Genomic DNA, 17,928 nt, shown 5'->3' with positions numbered 1-17,928 from the left:
CTTGGTCTGTCTCACGTTGGTCCGACATAACCACCCAGCATCTGATCATGTATTTCACTGGTGTTTTTAAAAAACTCTGTCCATTGTCTCTTCTTATTGGGAAGCCAAGCAGAAAGAAAACAGTGTCTGTTTTCAGATCTGGCACTGGCAGATGCCTGTCCCTGCCCATGGGTGGAGCAGTGGGGTGACTCTGCTTCCAGCTGCTCATTGGCCCATCCTCCACCCTGTCTCCTCCTGGGAAGTCAAGTATGAATTTTGTCTGCTAGTTACCTTTAGCCCAGTGGGCATCAGTGCAGGAGTCGGCATGTGACTAATGCCCTGAGAGACCTTGGCAGGTCGGGTAAGCGGCAGCTGAGCTCCTCCAGCCCCCCTCCCACCCCCACCCTCGCCACCTCTTCTGTTCTGCATGGCTGCATGGCGTGTCACCTAGCCGTCAGCTCTGGGTGGCACAGATGGTGAGTGGTTTTTAAGTCCTGGAGCTCTCTCTCCATGATTATGACCTGAAGAAGTCTTGCTTATCTCTTCCTTCTCGACTATTATGTAAAACCTGGAAATTTCCTCTGTGTGTGTGTGTGTGTGTGTGTGTGTGTGTGTGTGCGCGCGCGCACGCGCGTGCACCTACACAGAGCTGTTGTAGCACTAGACTGTCTGAGCTGAGCAAATATACTACAGAATTGGTGGCCAGTGAAAACCGGATCCTCTGCTACTCCATTAAAAAAAAATGAACCATAGTATAGATTGAAATGTAAAGATGTCTGTATTTGAAAAAAGAAAATTATCTTCAGCTTTGTGACCTAGCTATTTAAAAGAACATGTAATAAGTAGCTCACAAATACCTTCTGAATGATAGCTAAAATGTTAGCACTTCGCGGCTTGGCAGGCAGTTTTTGAGAAAAGCCTTCAGAGCATTTACTATCATGTCCTTCCCTTTACTGCCAAAGGCGCTTTAAAGCACTTCTTCATCAATAATTTTCTTGTTAGAATTATTCTTATTTATTGTCTGTACTGCACACTTTTTATATTGATGTATATATAAGTTGTCTGTAACATCCAGTGTGAGGATTTTCATCTAGTTTTCTTCTGTGTGTTTTGGCTTCTTAATTTTGTTTGTAAACTCTTTGTGGTCAAGCACTGTTTTTAATGAACTCTGTCCCTTCCTGTTCTGCACACAGGACTAATCAGAGAATCTTGGTAGGTGAAATAGTGATAGTACCTAGAATGTATTGAGCAGTTTCTGGTGCCCCATGCCATTCTGAGCTGTCAGTGTAAATCATTTAGTCATTATAAAAGCCCCGCGAGATTGCTACTATTTTCAGCCTCCATTTATACTGAGGGAAACAAGGCTCAGGGCGGCGAAGTAATGTGTCCCCAATCCTACAGCTAATAAGCTGGGAAGATAGGATTTGGCTCTCGAATCTGGGATCTTAAGTACCATTCTGTACTTTTTCTCAGATACTATGCTGCAATCTCTCTCTAGATATTTGGTGGTTGGTTTAAAGTTTATGTGCACCCTTTTATCATTATAATATTTTAGCTATAATATCGCAAGGAATATAAAAGAGATTATTTGATCAGAAGAGCGAACTACAGTTGCCTTGCATTTGTATTGCTGCTTTTGTGGTACAGAGTACGGGGAAGGTGAGAGGCACATTGGAATTTAGGTTGGTGTGTTTTACCCATTGGGAGCTAGTTCTGAGAGGCGTGGGAAGAAGCAGGCACGGATGGCCGTCAGGTGGTGCCGGCTTATTTGTACCTCTGTCCCTTTCTTCTCATTAGCCGTGATAAGGAGAGTTGAGTGTATCTGATCAGGTGGAAGAGAACAGAGAAGGTATCGGGGAAGAAGGTGGTAACTTACGCCACTTGAGCATGTTGTGACAAGAAGTCTTCGTGAGTGAAACCTTTTTAATGTGGGGAATGGAAGCTCGACACAAAATGATAGACGTAAAATGAGTTTCTAAAGGGTTTTTAGAGAAATGACATTTGACAGCCAAGAAAAGAGCTGGACCATTAGACTGTGGGTTTAATGCCTTGATCGGTCAGCCAGGCATCAAGCCGGATGGCTGGCCTTTGGGAATTCTGGAGACAAGTCTTGCCTTCCTGAGAGGAATGTGACATTTTTCTCTTTTGACAGAATTCAGCTTAGGGAGCCACCAACACGGGACGATGCAAGCCCACGAGCTGTTCCGGTATTTTCGAATGCCAGAGCTGGCTGACTTCCGACAGTACGTTCGCACGCTGCCGACCAACACGCTCATGGGCTTTGGAGCTTTTGCAGCCCTCACCACCTTTTGGTACGCCACGAGGCCCAAAGCCCTGAAGCCACCATGCGACCTCTCCATGCAGTCTGTGGAGGTGGCGGTAAGTGGAGGGGCCGGCCTGCCTGCTGTGTGCATTTTCTCTGTGTTCCCCGATTCCCATGTTGAGTGCTATCTTGGTCGACATCAGTCACCTTCAAATATTTGTTTGCAAGGGCGCTTTGTAAGCCAAAATGTGCTCAACACACACAAGTTTGTCAACGGGGTAGTAGATGGAGGGTAGGGGCCAAAATATAGGCAGAGGGACAAAGGAGGTGGTGTTGGTGGGGTGTCTCCCTGTAGTCACACAGAGGCTCATTGCACAAATCCTGTTGAGTTTCTGCCCTATGCTAGGCACTACAGGAGGCCCAGAGGGTTCCGTGAGCGGGAAAGGATAGGCATAGAGTCGCTGCTCCTGCAGGGCTTACAGAGAAGAGAGTTGTCAAACAAACAAAACGTTCCAGAAGGAAGGATTTCATCTGTGGTATACCTGATACTTAGAACACCTCCCCCGGCTTTTGAAAGGGACTCTGTGATTTCACCTAGGAAAAGGCGAGGCTAGGAACTTGCCAGAATAACATGGCCACAGAATTTCAGGTAGGACATGAACAAGCCAAGGGCATTCAGGAGATGTCGAAGGTTGACTTGTTGAGGACCATGGTTGTATATAGAACTTGGGCACATTACAGGCCATGTTCGTGTCGTCATGAAAATGAAACCAGAGCGTGCGTTCCCTCATTAGGGCTGAATGGGTGGAATGGCACGGGGAAAGCTAAGAATGCTTTTCAGAAGGATTCTTTCTTAATGCTTTGGCTCTGCCTTCCTTCCTTTCTGAATCTCTTTAGTACAAAATGTGAGGGGTTGAAAAGATGAAGCAGCCAGGTTCTCACTGGTGCTGGGACTCTTGGCCTACTCTCTGCACTGTAGTGTCTCTCTTTCCCCTACCCAGGGCAGAATCGATTTTCAGTATTTATAACTTTCAACACACATAAAGAATGTTTCTTCTTCCCCATCCTGCCCCGCCCCCCAGGCTGATGGCCATGAGCAGGAGAGGTGCCCTTTCAAATGAAGCCTTGGCCTTCATTGAGTACCTCTTTGTTATTTATAGGGTTTCAGTTCTTTGCTTTCCTTTAGACAGTTGGTTGGATTCATTAATTTGAAACTTTTAAAATATATAGAAGATATGTCAGTCTAATTCATGCCAAAATGTAAAAATAGAATGACTGAATTATTGCCAAGGAAAGTTGGTTCTATACCTTATTTAGAAGGTAAACATGACTTAATATTTTACCTCAGCTAATCGCAAACCATGAGGGAGTAGAATTCAATTTTCCTAATAGATGTGTGTGAGGTTTTTGACATTCCTTTTTTCTGGAGGAGGACCTGGTGTCTCATAGTAGCATTACCATTGCTATGGAAAGAGTACTTGGCAAGTGCAGATTTAAGATATTTATAATTTAGCAGTAACTGTAAATGCCTAATTCGTATTGTATGAGAAATTGTGGAGGCGCTTACAGTGTGCTTTTTAAGCTCCAGCTAAGCATAAAGTCATTGTGAGACTTGGGAAAATAAGCATGCATGTCCTCCGTAGAAGAATTTAAAAATTATCGATAAGCAGAAAGAAAATTAAAATCTCCAATTCCACTACCTCGCAGAGAGGCCCCCTGATTCTTCTCCTCGCTTATAGAAATGGATTTAGCTCTGATTTTCAGAACTTCTAGGTCTTAGGAATAGTTACAAAATTTGCTTTGCATTTCTAAAAAAGAACTTAAAATATTGAATTTAAGACAAGCTTTGAGTTCTGATGCTCGGTAATTATAGGGGCTTTTATATAGCTAGCATGGTCATACGGACTGCTATGGCAGAAAGAAGCACTGATTTCATTTCATTACGTATTCATGAAGAGCCTGCCTATCTGGCACGGTCCGAGGAACTGATTGCCAGAATAAAATGTTGTTTTGTTCCTACTTTGAAAACAAGTAAGTGCCATTTGCCAGTCCACACCCTGATCCCTTACCCTCTGCCCCCATTTCACATCCAGATTTTTGCCTTCCTGTTCCCATAAACCTTACCTGGTTATTAAAACGAGAGGAATCTGCACTTTTTGGTTTTGCTGCATCTCATTACTACCCACAGCAGCTGATTCCAAGCTACACCTTCGTAAAGTAGCAGCACAGAAGTTCTTGATAAGTTACAGCTTCTGACATTTCCTTTTTTAAAGTCAGGGTCAAAGGGGCTCCTGGGTGGCTCAGTTTGTTTAAGCGTCTGCTTTAGGCTCAGGTCATGACCCCAGGGTCCTGGGATCGAGCCCCGCATCGGGCTCCCTGCTTCTCCCTCTCCCTCTGCCCTATCCCCCTACTTGTGCTCTGTCTCTCTCCCCCTTTCTCTCGCTCTCTCAAATGAATAAAGAAAATTAAAAAAAAAAAAAAAAGAAGAAGTTATGTTAGCACTCTAGCTGTAGCCCCGTGTAGGAAAGGCAATGGGGACATAGGCTGCGGAACGGGACAGAGAAACCGGAGTTTGGAACAGAATCCAACAAGCCTTTCTTAACTTCCAAGCATGGTTTGATCTGGACCTAGTTTAGAGGGCTATGCCTGTGGCAGTGGGCCCCGAAGGGCTGCCTGAACTCTGAGCTGTGGAGCGAAGCGAGTTTTTCTGTGTCCGTGTGGCCTTTAATCACTTTCACAAGTGACGTGCACGTTTCCAGGTTTCAGCTTGCCTCTGCCTGTTGCCTGAGATCCCCATGTCCCCTGGTGAGGATGACCTTCACCACAGTGACTAGAAACCCGTCGGGACCCCTGAGGGTCCAGGCCGTGGTCGTTGCAACTAAGGGACAGAAGAGAGCGTGATGGCGCTGGAAGGGACCAGGAAGGCGGTGGATGTGGTAGAGGCTGGGCCTGGCTACTCTGCTTAGACCAGGCAGCTTTGGGCAAGTTCCCCTGACTTTCCTGACCTTCAGCTTCCTGGAAAACAGGAGTGACAGTTTCTGTCTTCCCTCGTGGATGTTGAGAGGACTGCATAGATACTTGCAGAGTGTCCACTTGGCCCATACTAAGTGAATGTTAGTTTTCTTCTTCTGAAAAGGCCTCCTGTTTTAACGATCATGTTTTATATACAAGAAAACAGCTGAATCCAAAGAAGCAAAATTGTATCATACAGCTAGTGGAATATCAAGAGCTCTGTTCTGCTGCTTTCATTACAGTAGTTGAAAGTTATATATTATAGCTAGGGCTTTTCAGGGGCAGGGGGCGGATGAAAATAAGGATAATAAGGAAGGTTTGGGTCTGTCTATATTAATTTTTTTTAAGATTTTATTTATCTGACAGAGAGAGAGAGAGAGCACAAGCAGGGGGTGTGGGAGAGAGAGGGAGAAGCAGGCTCCCTGCAGAGCAGGGAGCCCGATGCAGGGCTCGATCCCAGGATCCCCAGGATCATGACGTGAGCCAAAGGCAGATGCTGCACCAACTGAGCCACCCAGGTGCCCCTGTCTCGATTAATTTGAAGAGCCAGTGGCTAGACCTTTGGACCCAGGAGCAGCCTCTTCTGAAAATGGGTATCTCAGGCAAATGAGTCTGCAGGTGGTGATGGAATGGAAGGAAGAAAAGGAACAGGTAATAGAAGAATAGAGTCTGAGCTTCCCGCACAGGTTGGGTGTGGGATCAGACACCGTCAAGGATGGGGTGGGAGTGAGGCCCGGGGCTGGGAGCATGGAGCTGTCAGAGCCTGGGCTAGCAGCAAAAGTGGATTTCTGGTGAGCTTCTGCCTCCCCTCCTCCTCTGCCCCTGCACCAGGTTGGACATAGATGGGCTCAGAGCAAAACTTGGTGCTGATGGGGTCATAGGCCCACCTACCAGAGTTTAAGGGATCGAGGCAACAAACCATTCCAAAGTATAAAAAGGAATCATTGTAATTGCTGAAGGAGGTAGTAGAAAGAATATGAAAATTCCTTTAACTGGTGAGAGATAGGCCTTGAGATAGCTTACTTGTCAAATTGAGATGGAAAGATTTTGGGTAACTACTGCTAGATTATAATGTACTTAAATGAAAACCCAAGTTATTTGCTTTGTTTTTAAATATTAGAGAAGGAAGTAAATTGTAGGATGCAAAAAGTTTGGGTTTTTTTTTTAAGATTTTATTTATTCATGCGAGCGAGCGCACAAGCAGGGGGAGGGGCCGAGGGGGAGGGAGAAGCAGACTCCCCACTGAGCGGGGAGCTAAGGCTGGTCTTGATCCCAGGACCCCGAGATCATGACCCGAGCTAAAGGCAGACTCTTAACCGACTGAGCCACCCAGGTGCCCCCCCAAAACTTTTTTATACCAATAAATCCATAGCCTTTCTGAGACTTCATTTTAAGAATATCAGAACTTCATTTCAAATTTACCTTTGTAACTAAACCAACTAGTCTGTAACAGATTCACTGTTTAAACTTGTTAGTGATGGCTCCTTGGTTCCAGTGTGGGTTCATATCTTTCAAGATGCAGAACCAGTTCTTTGGGTGTCAGTCATCTTGTCTAAGTTAGGTGACTTTCACACCAGGTGAGCTAGTGACCTTCAGGTGCATGCTGGCTGGCTCCTCCTTCAGCATGAGAGCTTGGGACTGACCCGTCCACATGGTGGGCTATATATGGTTAGCACCTTGCCATAGCATTTTAATCCTGTGCTCCAGACGGTCTCTTGAGGAGGATGTGATGCTCTGGATTTCATCCTCCATGAGTCACAGAGTAATGGTCTGACAGACATCCATTCAGAAGCACTTGAACATCGGCCGAGTAATGTGTGCACAATCCCTGGGAAGAAGAGGCTGCTGGCCTCCTGCAGTTTACAGGCGGGAGGGCAGTACTACCAAGGACTCCTTCTGTCTCTGGCAGAGCATCCTTAAACTAAGAGTAACATGAGCAACTTGTTCTCATGCCATCGAGCTAGAACTCTGGTTCATTCTCCCATAAGAACTCTGAAAGGAGCAAACTTTCACACATCTGGCCTGTGAACCAACACTCCACAGATAGCGTGGTTTTAAGTTTTGATGAAGACTCGCATGGGACTTGCACAGACAAATGGCCTGCCTCTGGGGTAATGACATTGGCAATCCAGAGAGTGAAAATGACCCAAAGAAGTTGACTCACAGAAGCAGTGAGGAGAAGGGGGGTTGCCTGGGGCTGGAGACCCAAACTTCCAGCTGCCCCATGAGCAAGGACTGAGGAGCTCACCCACAACACGGCGCTCACCTACAACATGGCGACCGTGGTTGAGAACACTGCACTGTACAACTGAAATTCGCTAAGAGAATAGGACTGAAGTGTTGTTTCACTGAAAAATGAAAAAAAAAAAAGTAAATTCTGTGAGGTGATGAGATGTTAATGACTCCATGGCGAGAATCTTTTCACACCGTAGGCAACACTCTGGGTACACTCTAGGGGCCTCACGGTTTTATCAATGACACCTCAGTAAAGCTGGAAGAAACAAAAGGCAAAGGATGGCAATGCACTGGACTTGAATGGCTGGGGCTGGTTCCGAGCGGGGGCGCTGTTGTCCAGTGGGGCAGGAGCAAACACGGCCATGAGGCAGAGGTGCAGGGAGGGTCCGCATGGGAGCTGCCAGGGCAGAGCAGGAAGAGACATTGTCTGGGAAGGGCAGGTGCGTTCAGATGGTGGAACCATGGCCGCCTGCCTGGTGGTCTGTGGCAGAGCACCTGTGAGAGGGGGTGTTAGACTCATGAATTTGGAACCCGGTGGGAGATCGCAGGGGAGCATGAAGAGGAAGGGAGGAGTATTAGGAACAGCCTAGTTGTTTCTGCAGTCGCTTGTAAATAGAAACCTAAATAAAAACAGAATTCTCATCCCTGGGAAGACTCGGAATGGTTGACTGGAAGTCTGGGTGGGACTTCCAGAGAATCTCCTGGTTTGATGCACTGGCTTCAAACCTGTCAATAATGTGTAAATTGTGTATATTCATTGTACAAATAATTGTGTAAATCCCTGTTTGGGGGCATTAACCTTCGTTTACTTGCCATTTGTAATTGCGGGTGTCCGGGCAGTATTCCGCCACTGCCCATACTGGATGTCCACGGAGCTGGGTCCAGGACATTTTAGATATCCTGCCAAAGCCTTGCCCAGGGGCTGTTTTCTCACCTGATGGCAAAATAACGGGGTGTGTGGTCAAACAAAGATGTATGCAAAGATTTGCCTTTCTTTCTTTTATTTATTTTTTTTTAAGATTTGCCTTTTTAATCTTATCCCTAGCAACTTGGCTGCTGCGGTGTTCAGAGAGTTTTCAGGCACATTTTTTCTGAAGCGTTATGGCATCTGAGGGCATTTTCAACAAGCAGTCCTAGCAGTTGGGACAGTGGGAGTGGATGGAGAGAATGTGATGGAGGGGTGTTTTTGTTTAGACTTATTATTCTGGGAGTGTGCAAACATCAGCATTCTGTACCTTGCCGTAATTTTAGCACCTCTTCTAAGACTCTACGGCTTCGTAATAACCAAGTATGAAAAACCTTGCTGATTACTTTTTCTTAACTACACTCACATTGTAGGAAACTTAACTGAGCTTCTATATGTTTTTAGGCTCGTCTACTAGTTGAAAGTGACTAGGGCTTTGAATGAGGTGGTGCTGGTCACAGGGCAGTGGTGGGTGGGTGAGTGGGCGCAAAAGCGAAGGACAAGCATGACAGAGAACTGAAGACTGAGTTTCTGATCTTCCTGCCAAGACCGGGCCACAGAGGATATTAAGTAGCTGCCTTTTGGAATTCAAAGGAAGAAAGATGGTTGTTTTAGAAAAATTTATTCTTCGGTTCCATTTAACCGGGCAGTAGAAGCTTAATCTGTTCACTTAATAGGAATACGGTAAAGCAGGTCTGACAACACAATTTGATTTTGTACAAAGGATGCTGCCTCTCAGAGGCTTCGTTAAGCAGGGAACGTGTATATTTATAAATGACAGAAGTGTGTGCTGGAATATTTATTTAAGTTTACAAATAGCCTCCCCCGAGGCAGGGTCAACTCGTGCCAAGTGAAAAATGACAAATATCAACTTTCTGAGCCTCTCGACAAAAATCCCTGCTTCTCACATTCATGTCTAGAAGGCCAACCATGGATAAGAAAGACCCTGGTTCCCTTGAGAATAGTCAAAAGTGGAGCAGAATGTCTCACATATTCTAAATGGCAGGCATGTAGAGATGCCGTAGGCAGTTTTGTTTTGCTGGAACAATGTATGTTTGTGGGTTTTGGATTTGGTGGCTCCAGACTTTCTTCCCTCTCACGGACGTGGGAGGGTGCTACTTTCCCTTTGGCTGGTTTGCCCTGGTGATGACATTGAAACGGGCTTGGGGGCACAGAACTATAGTTTCTAAGTGCTGTGCCAGCCCCCGATCCCCACTGAAGCACACCCTCCCCTTGGGATAGCGGGGGTTCAGGAAGTAGGAAACGGGGGGGGGTGCGGGGGTTGAAATGGAAGCCCTTCTGAGGATTAGAGGAAATTGTTGAAGAACCAAATAACCGAGTCAGCCCCCCAGTGATCTGGGCCTGGCTCCTCGAAGATAGAGATGAGCAGTATGTGGGTGAGTTTGAACCTGCTCAGGATTCACAAAAACCTCTTACCATACCGGATGTCCACGGAGCTGGGTCCAGGACATTTTAGATGTCCTGCCAAAGCCTTGCCCGGGGGCTGTTTTCTCACCTGAAGAGCCCCTGGTGTGTAAGAGGCGCTCAGGAAATACTCACTTAGCTTTCAGCTTTCCTGAATTCAGATGACAGAACCCAGCACTGATTGTGATGTGATGGTTCTGCCCTTTCTTTCCTCCCTCGGCGTAAAGGATCTCGGCAAGTCAGCTAGTTCAGTAGTGAGCATGAGCTGTGAACCTGAGGGTTCCCCGTTATCCTGGGACATAGACAGTTCAGCATATCATGGGGAGTCTATGTGTTTTGTCTGTTCGTGTTCGGGAAGTATGGTTGGAAAAGTCACCGACTGGCTGGCCTCTAAAGGCCCTGGTTCATATAGCAAAGATCTAAGGTTGCTAGAAATGAGAATCGACGGCCAGGGAGGCTCTCTCTAAGAGGTCACTGGATGGAAGAGTGGTTTTTGTGCCTGAGAAGCAGACAGTAGTGTTCAGGGCAGGGTAAGATGCATGTAAAAATATGAGTGCTGGGAAGAATATTTCACATGGAAGATACTGGCAACAGCAAAAAAATAAAATAAAATAAAAAGCCAACAAAAAAAATCCCATGCCCATGCCCCCAGGACTGTGATTCTACCTGCTGCTTTTCCTCCTGGAGATGCATTTAACAATAAAATCCAGCCACGTCTTCAACAGCTTCCTTACAAGTTACACAGTTCTCCTTGCCTGCCTTGTCTCCCCCCCAGCAGGAGTAAACAGTAGTAACACAAGAGGAACTTGAATGTCATGGCCTGCAGATACCCATTTTCTAGATTAAGATGAATGAGACGGGTTTATAAAGCCTGGATTTTTCTATCCCCCAGAAATCCTCAAGGATGTAATTCCCTTTTGGCATTTAAATATGAGAGTGCACAAAATGACTCTCACCATCAAGAATCCTTTTTGTCAAATACAGGTTTCCCCTGCTATCCAAAAGTAGAGCACCCCTATGAAAGCTTTTGTAAGCCTAAATGGCATAAAGCAAGAGTGTCCCCCACTTTCCAGAAGTTCAAGTTATGCCACTTCCATTTTACAAAAGACCTACATAAACGCAAAACTCCTTTTTGCATGAACGCAAAACTCCTCTTCAGATTTTGTCCGGTTAGTAAAAACAAGTACTACCGATGTGGGTCTTTCATAAAAGTCAAGTGTCATAAAGTGAACTTTCAGAAAGCGGGAGCAAGGGCCCGTATTGGCAAAGGTTCTGGTCTCGGGAACCACGGATATGCAGATGTTCACTGTGGTCCTGCCCTTACTGGCCCCATGTGGAACTTAAACTCTCATGTCCTCATTCAGCTCACGTGGGGAGACTGACCTCAGGAGGAACCTTAGCTTATATAGATGTTGCTGAATGGACTCAGTACCACTGATGGGATCGTAGTGTGTTTGACTCACGATCTTCTCTATTTTTTTAAATTGGAAAAACTCTAAAACCACATTAAAGAAGTGTATAGCATAATCCTCCCTGACACTCAATCTTACTGATTTCCTCCACGTTTAATTGGGGTTGTCTGCTTAGCTCTCCCTGTTTCTTTCTTTCTTTCATTTATTTATTTGTTTATTATTTATTTTACGGAGAAAGATAGAGAGAGCACAAGCCGGGGAGAGAGGCAGAGGGAGAGGGAGAAGCAGGCCCCTCACTGAGCAGGGACCCCCCGCCATGGGACTCCATCCCAGGACCCTGGGATCACTACCCCAGCAGAAGGCAGATGCCCAACCAACTGAGCCACCCAGGAACCCCACTCTCCCTGTTTCTTGAGCATAATTGAAACCCCGGCCTCTACCCTCCATCTGTAGGTTATATCAGAAGTCCAGAAGTATTTTTTTTTTCATTTAAGTAGGTGTTCCTAGAAATAGCGACGTGCACTTGCATGACCCAGTAACGGAATGCCCTCCTTTTGAAATGGCTCGATGTGTAGCACATATAGACATTTGAGCTCAGTTGTTTTAGCTGTGATTCCCAGCACTCAGAGTGCAGTCCCTCCCCTTTGTAGGTATAATTAAGGTTGCTAACACCCAGCATATACAGATAGCATTTTGTTCAGGAAGAATAGCACATATGCACATCAAAAATGATGCTTCTTCAGGGGAACGTGTGATCATTTCATAGAGCAACAAATTTCAAAGCACAAATCTTGCTTAGTGCCCCCCCTTCCCCTTTCATTCAGACTCCTCTCTTGAAATTACAGTGTATATTACAAGTAAGTGAGAGTGTGACTTTTTATCTGGTTTCACCTATGCCTTAAACGGTGTGCCTTTTTGGCATAGAGTTCATTTATTGCTTCATCTTCCTTTCCTTCCTTCCAAAACCAAACCTTTGCTAAGTATTCTAATTGCTAATTAGAATAATAATAAATATCTTGTCTTCAGGTTACTTTGTCAAGATGATGGCTCTTTGGGATATAATGAACTTCTTTAACTTGGATTTGGCTGTTTTACCTCCCTGTTTCTCAAAGTTTTGAGGACTGTATGCCACCAAAAAATTAACCTTAGCCAAAGAATTATTTAACCAAAAGTTTGTTATAAAATTATACTCTAGAGCAGCGATTCTCAAAATAGGAGTTGGAAGGTTGACCTACTATCTCGAAAGGGATATGGTCTCCATATATTCAAAGCTAAACTGACGCTCTTCTCAAACCTGGCGCCCATGCCCAGTCTTCTATGTTTGGTTAAATGGAACTGCTATTTTTAGACGTCCTTCTCTAGACCCAGTGACCGGCCAGATCCCCTTCATTAACCCTTCCTACTTCTGGTGTCACCCTTCTCCCCATTTCCACTCGCCACTGCCCTCACCCAGGCCCACAGGAGTACATTTTTCTCTAGTCCTTTCCTCTCCATGCCATTCTCCATGCTGCTTGCTCTCTTCTTGTAGATTTCTTTCTGAAGCATTATTCTGATTTTCACTACTTCCCTGCTGGGACCTTAATGTCTCCATTGAGTGGTTCTCACTTCAGCATGCTCCAGAATCCCCTGGAGGGCTTGCTGCACTGCTGGATAACACCCCCAGAGTTTCTGATTCAGTAGATCTGGTGAAGGGCGGGCTCATTTGCTTTCCTTTAGAAGGGCCAGGTGTTCCCCAGACCGTCCTTCGTCCTTCGGGGACCTTGGCTTGAGGACGAGCCTGCACTCCGAAGATTCCAGGCTACTTCTGTCTATTCATTCTGACTTTCTGAGCACTCTTTGCTCCACCAGTGCTCCGTGGAGCCCCTCTGGGGCTGTAAGGATAAGAGTCACTTGGGTTCCTTCGGAAAAAGCTCTGTGTCTTTACTCACCTGATTCCCCTCTGCCCCACTGGCAGCTGTAGGAGTTCTCAGCAGAATACTTGAGAAGGATAGGATTGCTTTTGCAGAGAAACCCCCGAGCGATACCGTGCAAGTGATATCAAGTGTCAGGATGAGAGGCGGAGGAGAGCCCATTCCTAAGCTGACCTGTCTGGGGCTGCCTGTTGCCTCCTGGCCACGCTTGCTAGGTGGAGTGGGCTGGGCTGGACCGATGGGCAGGAGGCTGTTACTTACTGCAGAGTCCACTCCTCTCTACCGGGTGTACTCTTTTCTTAGCTTTTTTCTCTTTCCCGTTTTCTGTCACTCCATCCCTTGCTCCTTTTTCTCCTACCTTAGCCGTGATGCCCTGGCTCTTTTGGGTGGGTGGCTTCCTGGGTTGGACAGGCTTCCAGTGCTTACGGTAAAGCCACAAAATTGCTTCTGAATTTTAATCCGAGTATTTGTCAGAGAAGAGATCCAGGCTAAGCAGGACTCGCATTGTAGTTAGGCCACGTAACAGGGTGTCTGAGTAGTATTCTACATATTTTACGGGACCTATTTTATAGGACCAATTTTGTTTAGCTAAAGATAACCCTGGACGTGGGCACATGGGATCCCCATTTTGCAGACAAGCAAACAGACTCAGAGATTAGGTAATAATAATGCATGATTCTACAGAGCGGAGATTTTCCCACCATTGTGCACACAAAGAATAACTTCTCTGCTTTATTAAGTAGTGTGTTATAATTAATAATCACGTTTGGGATCATGGCTGCAGGTATTAGAAAGTGTCTGCTAAGACAGAGAAGACTGTGATGATGAGTAACATATATCATCGGGTGATATTTATTCCAGAAAATGATTAGTAGCTTTAGATCAAGTGTCAAACACATATTTAGTACATCGTAGATAATGAAAGAGTTTATATAAATGTAAAGCATAGAAAAAAGTCTGGAAGGATCTCATCGAACTGATATGAGACCCAGCCCTTTGCTCCTTCTTCGTGAAGGGTTTCCTCTCTGCTTTCTTCAAACCTCATGCTGGAAACGATGTCTCCCACTTGTGAACGGTCCTTTCTTCTAGTACCAGAAGTTCTTGTAGCCTCATCTGATTTCCCTGGAGAATCAGAAGTTCCTAACAGGTTATATTGCTGTTGACACAAAGATAAAACAGTGGCAGTAATCTCAAAAGGAACATACATAACATGATGGAAGTAAAAGCGAATGGTGTGTCATTTCCATGAGAGCTGATGCAAACTTGAACTCCTGGGCCATTGATGGTGGAGGTCTGAGGATGCTCAAGACATGTGTGTTGGTCACAGGTTTCCAGGCCTCCTGCTCTCTTCCCCTTATCCAGCCAGACCCCTGGGGCCCTCTGACAGCTGTTTGGTCTTAGCCTTGATTCTCTGAAGCCTGCACTTGACCCCAGATGAATGAATTCTCTTAGCAAATCCTGCACTTCCATTCGTTCAACAAATACTGAGCAGCTCCCCCACAGGGGCCCCATGGAGGGCCTGGTGGGCATGCATGTTAGGCTTTTTATTTTAAACATTTTCCTCTAACGTGCTCATGCATCTGTCTCTTTCCACAGGGTAGCGATGGTGCTCGGAGATCCCCGCTACTGGATAGCGATGAGCCCTTGGTGTATTTCTACGATGATGTCAGAACCTTGTATGAAGGCTTCCAGAGGGGCATCCAAGTGTCAAGTAAGCATTTTCTGAACTTGTGTGACTAATGCTTAACAATTTTCATTCGGAACAAACAAGCGGTCTCTCTTGAGGAAGTCCTATTTGCTCTCATCTTCCATCTACTTCCACCTGTTCAAATCCCCCTCCTCCCGTAGCATCTCCCAGAGTGAGCCCCAAAACACACGAGCCCCTCTTGCTGCTCCCCGGGCAGAGTGGCTTCTATGGTCAAATAGGTTTGCAGCATGTCCTGGGCTTTATGGAGAGTCTCACATACATTGGCTCATTATCGGGCTCTGACATTTCCTGAGGTCAAAAGACAGGTTTAATGGGGCCCAATCCAACATTTTCAGACCAACTTGACCATGAGACCCATATTTTGAGAAATGAACACCGACGTCCCAAGGAAGCAGTGTTCTATGAGACCCTTTGCAAGGGTCAGCTCATGGGACCACGCTTCCATACTAACAGTGGCATGAGAAACCCGGCCCGCCCTCCGCGGCTCCTGCCTACCTTTCCTGCCTCTCTCCTTGCCAGGCTCCGGGTAGACTCTCCTCAAGTTACGCTGAACTTCTTGCAAAACCTGGACCTCCTCCCCTTTCTCATAACCCCACACCTTTGTGCACTTGTCTTTTTCCTGATCATAAAGCCTCTTCTTTCCCACCTCCAGCCCAGAGTGCTTGCTGTGCGCTTACTAACCCTCTACAGCTCCTGTTGCATTTCTCCCTTTTCTGTAACGCCGCCCTAGTTTGTCGTTTTCATCTCCTACCTCCAGGTGAGGGGCCCCCCCTCCCCCAGCATCTTGTACTTATTTCTGTGATAGCCCCTCCAGGGCACAGAAGCATTCACCTGCTGTTCCGTCCCACTTGCCAGGGCTCCTTGAACAGGGTGGCCGTCTCTTCTCTCGGCACTGGTACACAGCCTAGCACACAGTAGGTGCTCCATTAATGTGTCCTCAGTGATGGAGAGAGTACCCCCTGCTTCCCGCACCCCTTTTTGTGTTTTAGCCTCTTCATTTTGGCTTGTTCCAGGTTACTCCCTAGAAATGGTCTCTGGGATCCATGTTTGTCATTTAAATCTCTTAGTGATTAGCTTTTATTTTTGCTACAACTAACTAGACTATAGTCCCCTGACAGGGACTGCATATGATATGTGCTCAAAAGTGCCCTGTTTTTTACTGGGTCCTGGTAACATTGGATTGCTCTCATGTGTTTTTGACCAGTATTGCCGTAAGAGATTCATTAAGCCCCGTTCTAAAGAGAAAGCAAACTTCTATATTATGAACCTGTTCAAAGTTAGTGTCAGGGTCAGGGTTGGTCTGTGATAGTAAATATCCATATAGCCCCCTCAAAATATTTACATATTAAACACTTCTCTATGTATAGATGTGTATATATGAATATAGAATCTTTACCATTACCACAAAGTCATGTGTAGAAATGTTCTTACGTTTTTCTAGCAGAGAATGAATTCATCCTGGTAGTATGGTGACTTATATTATACTTCCGACTCTCCTCTGACCTCAAGACAGTACCTTTATTTTTTTTGGTCACTTTCTGTACTTAGAAAATGAAAGTCTTATATGAATGTTTCAGAGAAGTTGAAGAAAACAAAGTTCACTCTTCTCAACCTATACTGATTGAAGGAAGCTGCTTTGCAGGTCACTTTTGCCTTCTTTTTTTTCTTTTTGAGAGGAGCTTTTTATTCTAAGGCTTTTTTTTTTTTAAGTATTTTTTTAAAGATTTTACTTATTTATTTGAGAGGGAGAGAGCACCAGCAGGGGGGAGCGGCAGGGAGAGGGAGAAGCAGACTTCCCGCTGAGCAGGGAGCCCGATGCGGGGCTCGATCCCAGGACCCCGGGTTCATGACTTGGGTCAAAGGCAGACGCTTAACTGACTAAGCCACCCAGGCGCCCTTATTCTAAGTTTTAATTTTCCTAGACTACCATAATATTAAGCCTTTATAGGAGAGCAAAAACCAGCATCTAGATAAGGTAGTTGGGAGTTTGTTGAATGACAGGAGAAGCCAGCGTGGAGTTCTTTTTTTTTTTTAAGATTTTATTTATTTATTTGAGAGAGAGAATGAGAGAGAGAGAGCATGAGAGGGGGGGAGGGTCAGAGGGAGAAGCAGACTCCCCGCTGAGTGGGGAGCCCGATGCGGGACTCGATCCCGGGACTCCAGGATCATGACCTGAGCCGAAGGCAGTCGCTCAACCGACTGAGCCACCCAGGCGCCCAGCCAGCGTGGAGTTCTTAAACCTCGTCTTTTCAAACTGTGCACAGGGAGCTGCTTATAAGGTGGAGGCCTCTGCCTGTGAATCCGTGGATTCTCGTCCCTAGCTACACTGCAGTATCCCCTGGGGAGCTTTGAAAAAATACTGAGGCCCAGGCCCCATCCCTGTCCAATTTTATAAAAAATTTGGCTGGGTGATGGACACTGGGGAGGGTATGTGTTGTCATGAGCACTGGGTATTATATAACACTGATGAATCACAGACCTGTACCCCTGAAAGAAATCATATATGTTAATTGAATTTAAATTAAAAAAAAAGTTTAAAAAATTTTTGGTTAATAGGGCCTGGGTTTGGTATTTTTTTAAGTTCCCACTGTCCTGGAGCTGGGGTCTGCAAACCTTTTCTTTTTTTTATTTATTTATTTTTATTTTTTATTGTGATGTTAATCACCATATATTACATCATTAGTTTTTGATGTAGTGTTCCATGATTCATTGTTTGTGCATAACACCCAGTGCTCCACGCAGAACGTGCCCTCTTTAATACCCATCACCAGGCTAACCCATCCCCCCACCCCCCTCCCCTCTAGAACCCTCAGTTTGTTTTTCAGAGTCCATCATCTCTCATGGTTCGTCTCCCCCTCTGACTTACTCCCCTTCATTCTTCCCCTCCTGCTATCTTCTTCTTTTTCTTTTTTCTTAACATATGTTGCATTATTTGTTTCAGAAGTACAGATCTGTGATTCAACAGTCTTGCACAATTCACAGCGCTCACCATAGCACATACCCTCCCCAATGTCTATCAC

At 45.7% G+C, this 17,928-nt stretch overlaps 1 protein-coding gene across 4 annotated transcripts in view; it reads left to right on the top strand.

Moving 5' to 3' along the window:
• The window catches only part of ACSL1 (acyl-CoA synthetase long chain family member 1), a 71,251-nt gene that overhangs the window by 25,183 nt on the left and 28,140 nt on the right, over window positions 1-17,928 (top strand). For 3 of the 4 annotated variants that reach the window (XM_025886181.2, XM_025886179.2, XM_073902303.1), the window contains exons 2-3: window positions 2,132-2,358; window positions 14,797-14,911. In XM_025886181.2, the coding sequence (XP_025741966.1) occupies window positions 2,164-2,358; window positions 14,797-14,911 (310 nt within the window). In that variant the 5' untranslated portion in view covers window positions 2,132-2,163. Of the gene's footprint in view, window positions 1-348; window positions 456-2,131; window positions 2,359-14,796; window positions 14,912-17,928 lie in introns of those variants that run through there. The other variant, XM_025886180.2, reaches the window with a different exon arrangement.

This window comes from Callorhinus ursinus, unplaced genomic scaffold (assembly GCF_003265705.2).
Source record: "Callorhinus ursinus isolate GAN/ISIS: 27379988/994484 unplaced genomic scaffold, GSC_fseal_2.0 scaffold17, whole genome shotgun sequence".
Taxonomy (NCBI): Eukaryota; Metazoa; Chordata; class Mammalia; order Carnivora; family Otariidae; genus Callorhinus; species Callorhinus ursinus.
The sequence above is the reverse complement of the archived record's forward strand: the minus strand, read 5'-3'. Positions and strand labels throughout refer to the sequence as shown.